This window comes from Drosophila innubila, assembly GCF_004354385.1.
Source record: "Drosophila innubila isolate TH190305 chromosome 3L unlocalized genomic scaffold, UK_Dinn_1.0 0_D_3L, whole genome shotgun sequence".
NCBI classification, from domain to species: Eukaryota; Metazoa; Arthropoda; class Insecta; order Diptera; family Drosophilidae; genus Drosophila; species Drosophila innubila.
This window is the reverse complement of record NW_022995376.1, coordinates 25,735,050-25,744,501: the sequence shown is the minus strand read 5'-3', so window position 1 is coordinate 25,744,501 and position 9,452 is coordinate 25,735,050. Positions and strand designations below refer to the sequence as shown.

Below are 9,452 nucleotides of genomic sequence, written 5' to 3'. Positions count from 1 at the left end.
TTTGCTGAAAATTGTTGTTCATAAATCGTTTGAGCCTTTTATTCGAATATTAGAAAGAAGCACCGTATACAAAAATGTTTAAAGATAAAACTTATAATTAAGAATAAATTAACACACACACATGGAATGCCTTTTACGTCAAATGTAATCGTTCTAATCGGTTTAATCGCTCGTCCAGTTGCGTTAAGTGGTTGATAACCTCGTCGAGCCGTGCGGCACACGAGCAGCAATCCGAGGCAGAGTCCGATTCCATCGACACATCCAATACCTGTGGAAGGTTGGCGAGTTATGCGATGTGCTTGGAGAAGTGTTGAATGGATAAGGCTGCTGTGTGTCGATTAAAATTGAAAATTAGTTAAAAAGTGGAGCTGGATTGCTGCGTTTAAATTCCAAAGACGGTGATTTCATTTCGGTGCGTGTTTGACTGTGTTTGGGGACTGATGAATGGGTGCTGCCCTGCGGTGTCTGTTGTTTAGTGTTCTGATGTTCGCTATCAACCACCTGGAAGTTTTCATCCAATGTCTGATAAGCCATCGATTCCCGTGGATCGATGCGAATGCTCATATCGTTTGATGCCTTGGAATTGGCACCGAGGCTAATCTTAGAAGTGGAGCTAGTGTCGCAGCAGGACGAAGACAGCGACTTCTCCTCAAATTGCGAAGCGTCATAAGTGTGCAAATTGGATTGCCAAATGAGCAGCTAGAAATATGAAAATGTTAAAAGTCTGAGTTGACATTGGAGGGACCACTGTACTTACCTGGCGGTCACTGCCGGCGGTGGCAAACTTGTTGCCGTCCTGGGTAAAGGCAACGGCGTTAACCGAGTCCGTGTGACCGGTCAGGGTATAGATGGGCCTTCCTTCAAGCAGGTCCAGAATACGTATGGTTTTATCATCACTGCCGGACAACAGAAAGTTACCACTCGGATGGAATGACAAATCGTTCACGGGTGCTGAGTGCACAACGTAAAGTTGGATCAGCTGATTGTTCTTCACATCGAAGACCTTGATACGATTACAGCCAAGGGCCACGGCTACCATGTTGCCCCAAGGATGCCAGGCCACTTGACGAGGCGCCGCACGATCCTCCGTAAAGATGCGCACGCATTCCCCGGTGGCAACTTCGTAGATTCGCAGCGATTTGTCGTCACTCACGGTGGCGATCAGCTTCCCGTTCGGACTGAACTTTGCAGCACGCACCCAATTCGTTTGCTGGGCAAATGACGAGATGAATTGGCGCCGCGATACACGCCACAGTTTAACGGCTTTGTCATCGGAGGCGGTCAGCAGCATCTGTCCAGTCGGATCGAAGTCGACACTGCGCACGGGCTTACTGTGCGCCAGAAACTCGCCGGAGACACCGCGCACCTTCGGCTCCCATATTTTGACAGTGCGATCGTGGCTGCAGGATGCTATAAAATTCCCCTTGGGTGACCAACTGACGCCGTAAACAGCTGCCGAATGGGAAGCGAAGCGAATGCAACGTGCGGCTTGCTTGAGATTCCACAGTATCACAGTGGCGTCCAATGAACTGGTTGCGATTTGTGTGCCGTCTGGGCTAAAACGTAACTGTGTTATATATCCCACGTGTCCAGTAAAATGGCGCTCCAAAGCCGGGTCACAAAACAAATTATTCTGCATTCTTTAGTTTTTGTTGACGCTTGTCAAAATTTCCGCTTCAATTCAAAAACATGAAGTGCGCAGTGACGCCAACTAGAGTTGTGTCGTTTCGTGCTGAACGAGTTCAAATGAACGAGTCATTGAAATGAACGAATGAACTCATTCAGTCTTTTATGAACTATATAGTTCAATTTGTTCATAATGTTTAATTGCTCAATTGTATAATACACATAACAAAAAGCGAAAATATTTCTTCTGCAAAACGCTTTTCTAGTAGAAAATTTCTATACACAACGCTGCCACCTGGACCAAATGCTGCCACACTAATAAATTCATCAGTCTGGCAATGTGTATCATTTTGCTTAAAATGTTAAAGTTCGTAACTTTAAATTTGGCACCTTTTATTTTGACAATTTCTTATTTTTGAAGCAAGAATTTTAAAAATTTTTGTAGGGTTTTCGTTGGAGTTTTCTGCATTTCTTAATATTTTTTCAGAGTTAATCTTGTAACTTCTCTCCCCTTGGGATGAGAAGCCTCAAACCTTCATTAAAATGTATACCTTAATTTTATGTAATTTTGAAATTTAAAATTTCTTAAAATTACAAATATATTGCAAAGTTATGGCATTTTGACATTTGAAAAACCTAACAAAAACCTACTAGCGCCAACTAAATGACTGATTGTGGCGGTCGGGTGATGTATTTGTGTTATACTCCAAGTGCTGTGTAATTTTAAATTTGCCAGCTATGCAGCACTTCACAGTTAATCGATAAATTCAGAGGTTGTGGTGCTGCGGAGCTATCGGGTCTTTAATTCACAGCCTGATATTAGCTAGCCAAACCTTTGGGATTTTAAGCACTTAAAGTCTATAAAAAGATGTCATTATTGGCGCAAAGCGTACGCCAAGTGTTGCGGCACACAAAACAACATGTTTCATTGAGCGGTAAGTCGGTAAATAAACCAATCGAGCACAGTGACATAACGGTGTGCTCTGTCCCCCTTCCACTTCAGGTGCGATACGTGCCCTGAGCATATCGCCGGCATTGTTGCAGCAAAACAAACCCATGCCGGCTGCGATTGATGTGTCTGCTATTGCCAAGGAGCACCAGAAGGAGTGTCAGTCGGTCTGCGACAGGGTCAACCAACAGGTGGCTAAATCGGAACAAGGCCGCTTGTTTGCAGTCGTGCATTTGTGTGGCAAACAATTCAAAGTAACTCCCGGAGACATCATACTCGTCGAGGGATATTGGCCACCAACGATAGGCGATGAGATAAGCCTGGACAAGGTGCTCCTGGCCGGTGCACGGGATTTTACGTTGATTGGACGTCCGATACTCGAACCGGGACAGGTCACAGTGAAAGCCACCATCATTGAAAAGACTCTGACTCACACGAAAACCAACTTCAAGAAGAAACGCAGGAAACAATACATGCGCATCAACTTCCAGCGATCCCCGAACACCATGATCCGCATCAATTCCATTGAGCTAACGCGTGCGGTTGAGAGCAGTACTGAGGCGGAAGTCCAGCCCTCGAAGCGCTTGTTCTAGTTATTCACTTTAGCCTGTTGATTACAAAAATATATGCACAAGATTGCGCGAAATATTTGTATTGTTATTTTCTTTACATTGCGCTCATTAATAAACTTGGAAAAAAATAGTTAAGATAGAGCTGCAATACTGTGGATGACGCTATTAATGTTGATTGAGTTGTTTTGTGTGATGGTGATTGCTAAATTTTGTAATTAATAATTAAAATTTTTGCATAGAATTACCTTGAGTTTACAGTTGATTTAAAATGCGCGCGATGTGAAAATGTAAACGCACATATTTAGAATTAGTGCTGGGTCGATTTTAAATCAACTATTATTCCTTGGTGGGAAAAATCGATCTTTTTGTTAGACCTAGTGCTGGGAAATGCGTGCTTGTGTTTAGGGATGTAAGAGCACCGATGTTTGCGTACGTAATCGATGTTTATCCATCTATTTTTGTGAAACATTTCGGCTTTTTGTTATTAACTTTTTAGACCCCGTCCTTAAAAAAAGTACAGGGGTTCATTAAGTTTGTTTTAAGGAATATGTGCGTAACAGGCAGAAGGAGGCGTGGCAGACCCTATAAAGTATATATATATAGCCGAGTCGATATAGCAATGTCCGTCGATCTGTCTGTCTGTCTGTCCGTCTGTCTCAGAGACTTTAAGAGCTAGAGACACCAAACTTGATATGTACCTCTATATTACAAGGAGATCAAGTTTGTTTCAGCACTTGGCCGCGCCCGCTTCACCGCCTAAAAATCGACAAAAAAAATGTCATATCCAAATTATAAGAACAATTTAAAAGCTAGTGACACCAAACTTGGTATGTAGATTCCTCTATATAGCAGGCAGATCAAACTAGCTTCTTTTTTTGATCGGACCACTATATCATATAGCCCCATAGGAACAATCGGTCGAAAATCAAATTTTAGTATAAAAAACTTTATTTTTTTATGAGATATCGTAACCAAACCTATAGAATATGCATTTCAGTTAGTCTAATACATACTTACCAGTTCAAATCGGCTTACTATATCATATAGCTGCCATTGAAACAAGTAGTCGAAAATGTAATACAGCGCGCTGCAAGGGCGTCAAGTGTGCAGAATATTTTATAATTTTTAGCAGTCTCAGCTTTTTTCATTGTAAGTACGCGGTGTCCGACAGTCAAGAAAGCTCGCCTGTAGCTCCGTCCATCTAGTTTTATTATTATTTTTTGTTTATTTGTTTTTTGTTATAAATGATAAACTGTTATTAATAATAAATGATAAAGCATATAAATAAAAAATACTTATATTAGGAAAAGAGAAGAAACCCATTGAGGATTTTCCATTTAAAAAAACGAAATTAATCGATTCGAAGAATAAATCGGATCTTCTACTTGCAACTTCTATAATTTTGAACATTTTTGTTGCATTTTGTCAAATATTGGGATTTAATTAAATAAAACTTAGTAAAATCTTCTTTCCTTGAGGCACAACGAGCTCCCAGCATTCATTAAAAATTCAAATTTTTTTTATCAAATTTCGAATTAAATTGTTTTATTTAGTAGTAAATTTCGTAAATTATTGCTAAAGGTCTAAAAATATTTAAAGTGCGCTTGTTACCTACTGCGAAACTGTTAAGTGAGGAGCAAATTGCTAATGAGGAGTAATGTGCTCGCACATGTGACAGAAGATGGCGCTGCGATAAAAAGTATGTGGCGACCCAGTGGCGGCCTCTATCGACATAATATAAACGCTAACACCAGAACATATAAGCAGCGCCAGCAATTATCGATAACTGGAATCGCCCTTTTTTGAATCAATCTTCTAACAGCGACGCGCACAATATTTGTAACAAAAAGCTTTCTGAATTATTCAATAAACAATATTATCCGAAAATAATAATTAGTGGTTATAAGTAACCATAAGTAATATTTTTGGTAATGCAAATTGCAAAATGCAATAACTTTGCAATAAATTAAAAATTTATTGAAAACAAAACAATTTGAAATTATATAAAATAAGGGTAAACATTTTAATGATGGTTCGAAATTCGTCAGCCCTTGGGGAGAGAAGTTACAAATTGAATCCATAAAAAATTATCAAAAATTCTATTTAAACTTTTCCAAAGCTAAAAAATTCTAGGTGTAAAATTAAGAATAATTAAAAAAAATTCCATTCCTGATATTTTACTCAAAATGGTACGTCTTGCCAGATCGGAATATTTTGATGTTCACTAATTTGTTTTTCAGCACTGCCGTCAACAGCTGTTTTATCTGACCATCTGGCAGCTCAAGTTTTAAATTGAATTTCAATTTTGGCGCGCTTTTTTTAAATATAATTTCTCTCGAGATTCGTTTAACTGTAGTTTACCTTCTTTAATCAATTACAAATTCAACTTTCATCTTGATTCAATGCCTCACGTGTGTCGTTTCTCTTTATGAATTCTATGCCATTCATTAGCGGCGTATTTGCCAAACGGCAACCTACTTTGGACCCAAAACGCAGCCGTAGGTAGACGCAGTCTCTAATGAAGCGGCTGCGGTAACTGTTGCAGTTTTAATGACAACCTTTTATCGTGCATGTTGTTGTTGTCATCTTTCATTAAAAGACGTCGCCAGTCTGTCGGAGGGGTGATGGGGGATGCCACCCACACATACACACACACACACACACACACATACACCCGCACACACCCGCAAAAGGACCGAGTAACTCGGCTTTCTTTATCAGCAGATGTAAGTTTGTTGTCTGTCTGTCGTATTTGTTTACGTTTCTGTTTCACTTTTGCTAACCAAAGGCGTTTACTTTTTAGCTCGAGTTGCTTTTCCATTTCCTTTTTTTTTTTGCAAACTTGGCAAACTTTTCGCTCTGCTTTCCCTGGCACCATTTTAGCCCTTTTTTTGCCCTTTCCAAAGGGTTAATGTAAGCACTTGCCACTTGTCAGAAGCGCATGCTAAAGTGCAATGAAGTTGACACAAGCAGTGGTAATTTTTAAAATCATTTATAGGTCATACTTAACATTCGTTTACCTAATTTAATTACTGATATTTCCGCCCTGCTTCAAACGCACTGCAGAGAAACCATTTCCGTTAGTTTCTTCCGCCTCTTTCTATTCAGTTGTTGATAATTTGAAGTGATGCCTCGTCATGTTGATGTTACCGTAAATAAAATCACTTTCGCCTCATATACTTACGTGTGTGTGTGTACTTTATAAACGCCATTAAATACATGTCGTAAAGGCTACAGTCGATCGCAAGCGACATTATGATACCCTGTACCAGTCTCCATTGAAAAAACATTGTTTACAATTTTTTTGCGTGCATAATATGATTATACAACATATTTTATGTTCATAAATACAAAATTATACATATTATTCTATGAATACATAAAAGTTTCTTTTGCTCACTCTGAAACGTACAGAATCTTAAGGTTTATTATTTTTCTTAATATTTATTTCTATTGATGTGGTATATGCAACGTCAAACAAACTTTATCAGAGAATTCAAATTTGAATTTATATTTAAAAATTGTAACAAATAAATTTTTAAAAATAATTTTAGCCAATCTTAAATAAAAGTAAAAAAATAAAAAGAAAAGAAAGAAAATTCCCTATCTTCTTATAATACTTTTTTATTTAATTATACTTACATAGTCTTAAAACAAGTTAAAGAATAGAACAATTGAAATTCTTAAGGCTTAACTATTTGCAAAAATTATAAATCAGTACATATATTTTTACTTGAACGATTTCTTCTGCCTGTTACATACTTTATCACTGAACTTATACATCATTGTTACACGGTATAATTATGTTGTTTCTCCCAGGCTGTTGGCTGCCACATCATATTTGGAAATTGCAGTTACCAGGCGCAAATTGAATTGTGAATCTCTTGGCAAGCTTTGCGCAAACATTCAACGAAAGTGTCACTGCACTTTGGGAAAGCAGAGCAAATCAAATTTCAATATGGCAAAAATTACGTTTGGCAAACGCAAATTGAAACATTTATGTTGCGGCTAACGTGGAACACGTTTGGGAGAACTTAACTGCTTTCAGCTCCAGCTCCATCTTCGTCTCCTCTTAGTCTTCATCTCCATTTACACCTACATTTCTATCTCCTCTTGAAAGTAGTACTGCTGATTATGGGCCCTGTTGATTATGTTATTTGCCCATGAAAATTGCATTTGATGTGACTGCTAAGTGACGACAACGGAAATTGCCGCCATGCGGATGTTGGTTTATTTGTTGATGCTCATTCTCTAACCCCTCATCTCCAATCTCAACTTGAATCACACAGCCAACAAATCCCATGTAAATGTGGCGCTCAAGTCGCAAAATTTCCGAAATTTATGCGTGGCGGCGTCTGATGTATGAGCCGGTAAAAGGCAAAGGGCGCAGGAAAAAGGACATAGGAGGTGAAAGGGTGGGGAGGACAGTCAAAAGATGGCAACCGTGTTAGCTCGTCCATCCATCATCAGCATCACTCAGTTTTGACATATCATTGAAATCTTAGCCCAACGTCGTCATCATCTGTGACGTTTCATTAACCTCCATCGCCCCCTTCCCATCACCCACAAGCCTGTTGATGAAGCGGGCGAAGGGTGGAAGGGGGGAAGTGTTAATATCAACAAGCGAGTGTGCGACGCAATCTACCGATTTCCGCTTAACCAAGCCAAACATTGCATTTTTGATTAGAGCCAAAGGCGCCCTTAAGCCTTAGCCCAAAAATGTTGCCGCAGGCAAAGCAAAAACACGCCGGGAATCTCCCAGACAGGAGGGAGGGAGAGAGGCGTGTACTGCTGCTGAAGTTGATTGAAGGGTGGGTGGGTGTACCACATTCGTCAGTTGTTTGCCATGCTGGCGGATTGCCATTCGAATGGTGGTTGGGGTTGGGTTGGGGGTCGGACAACGGTTAAGATCGATAGCATTTAAATAATGAGGGAATGGTTTGTTATTCTCTTATTATGGTTTTACTTTTCTTTTTTTCAATTCACACTCGTGGCTAAGAAATTACGATGAAATATATGTTCAATCTATCAAACATACTCGTATATGTGGGTCCATGATTTCAATCTATAGTTAAGGTATCACTAACACCGATTAGTAAATATCTAAATGAAATTTTTATTATACATAAAATTTATAGATAATAATGTCACTTGTGTAACAAGACTTAAGTCATATATTTATGTACTGTCCAAAAAGATTACTAGATTATTCGTTCTTGTTATTCCAATTATATCAGTATTGCCATCCAATATTATACAATGAATTAATAAAAAATGTTTGCCTTAAGGGAAAATAATAATAATTACATCCGCATGGTATATATTAAGTATATACTGATAAGATTTAATTACCTTTCCTGTTGAAGAATTTTAAGATTACTAGCGTTGTTTCAGTGACCTTAGTCTTAGTGAAAGACTTAAACATATACGTAAGGGGGCATCGATTTTTTTGAATTCGAAGAATTCATAACCCAAGGTCGGAATGCTTTTACAAAGAAAGCATAAAATCAATTCCTGGTACCCAATTGGAACAAATGCTTGTAAAACATAACGTTCGCACTTGCAAGGACGATTTTATGAATCGATTCTGTTAAAAATATCAAAAAAAAAAAATCGTTAGAATCAACACTATTTTTTTGCCCAGAGGATACTTTAATTGTCCTTGAAAAACGTGTATTTTTTGATGATGTTTAAAATATAGAAGTGGCACTTATAAAACTAGGCTAAGTAAACAAGTATTGAGATGTACTCGATAATGGAACCTTAACTGTTCTAAATTTTAAAATGAAAATCACGCAATTAAAAATATTTATTAATTTTCTTTTTAGTTTAAAAGTTAAAATTAAACTTAAATTTTGTATTTAAAATTGTCGGAATAGCGCTTATTTCTTATTTATTTTCAGTACATCATTTTTTTAAATCAAAATTAGGAACCCCACAATTTTTTGATTTTAGAGTAAATGGTTCGAAAAAGCACTTATTTGAATATCAGGTTATGCTTTATTGTAAAGATGATTTAAGCTCAAAATTGACAGAGTAGAATTTAATCTTTTGTCACATATTCTTAACTCACTTTTTACAATAATACTAAAAAGGTTTTAAAATATAGCTATTTTCAGGGCTATGGCATCATCTTATCATATATATAAGTTTGATTGATTAGTTTTTTTATGCGTTTGTTTTAAATTATTGTTTTTGTTTTAAGCTAGCTACTTAATTTAAAAAAAGGTATAGTTTTAAGCTAGGGTAGAAAATATTTTTATGACTTTTCTTAGGCTTTCATAAGTAACTCTTAACTTTGCGAT

General features: G+C 37.7%; 2 protein-coding genes across 3 annotated transcripts; one reads left to right on the top strand and one right to left on the bottom strand.

Annotated features, from left to right (window-relative positions):
• Positions 1-1,714, bottom strand: LOC117787226 (POC1 centriolar protein homolog). Of its 2 annotated transcripts, XM_034625695.1 has the most exons (3): positions 758-1,714; positions 502-699; positions 1-268 (listed from the first exon to the last, which is right to left on the bottom strand). In XM_034625695.1, exons 1-3 carry the CDS (start codon positions 1,637-1,639, stop codon positions 134-136), a joined length of 1,215 nt encoding a protein of 404 aa, XP_034481586.1. In that variant the 5' UTR covers positions 1,640-1,714; the 3' UTR covers positions 1-133. The 2 variants fall into 2 exon arrangements, with proteins under 2 accessions (XP_034481586.1, XP_034481585.1); XM_034625694.1 differs by having other exon boundaries at positions 1-699; positions 758-1,713.
• A 675-nt stretch (positions 1,715-2,389) lies between these two features.
• Positions 2,390-3,223, top strand: LOC117786559 (39S ribosomal protein L21, mitochondrial). The gene is made up of 2 exons (XM_034624882.1): positions 2,390-2,561; positions 2,630-3,223. The coding sequence occupies exons 1-2, from the start codon at positions 2,495-2,497 to the stop codon at positions 3,166-3,168; spliced, it is 606 nt and encodes a 201-aa protein (XP_034480773.1). The 5' UTR covers positions 2,390-2,494; the 3' UTR covers positions 3,169-3,223.
• Positions 3,224-9,452: the final 6,229 nt, after the last annotated feature.

Coding starts and splice junctions, on each gene's coding strand:
- LOC117786559 (XM_034624882.1), top strand. CDS start 2,495: ATGTCATTATTGGCGCAAAGCGTACGCCAAGTGTTGCGGCACACAAAA. Junction 2,562..2,629: donor ACAACATGTTTCATTGAGCG/GTAAGTCGGTAA, acceptor CTTCCACTTCAG/GTGCGATACGTGCCCTGAGC.
- LOC117787226 (XM_034625694.1), bottom strand. CDS start 1,639: ATGCAGAATAATTTGTTTTGTGACCCGGCTTTGGAGCGCCATTTTACT. Junction 700..757: donor CCGCCGGCAGTGACCGCCAG/GTAAGTACAGTG, acceptor TCATATTTCTAG/CTGCTCATTTGGCAATCCAA.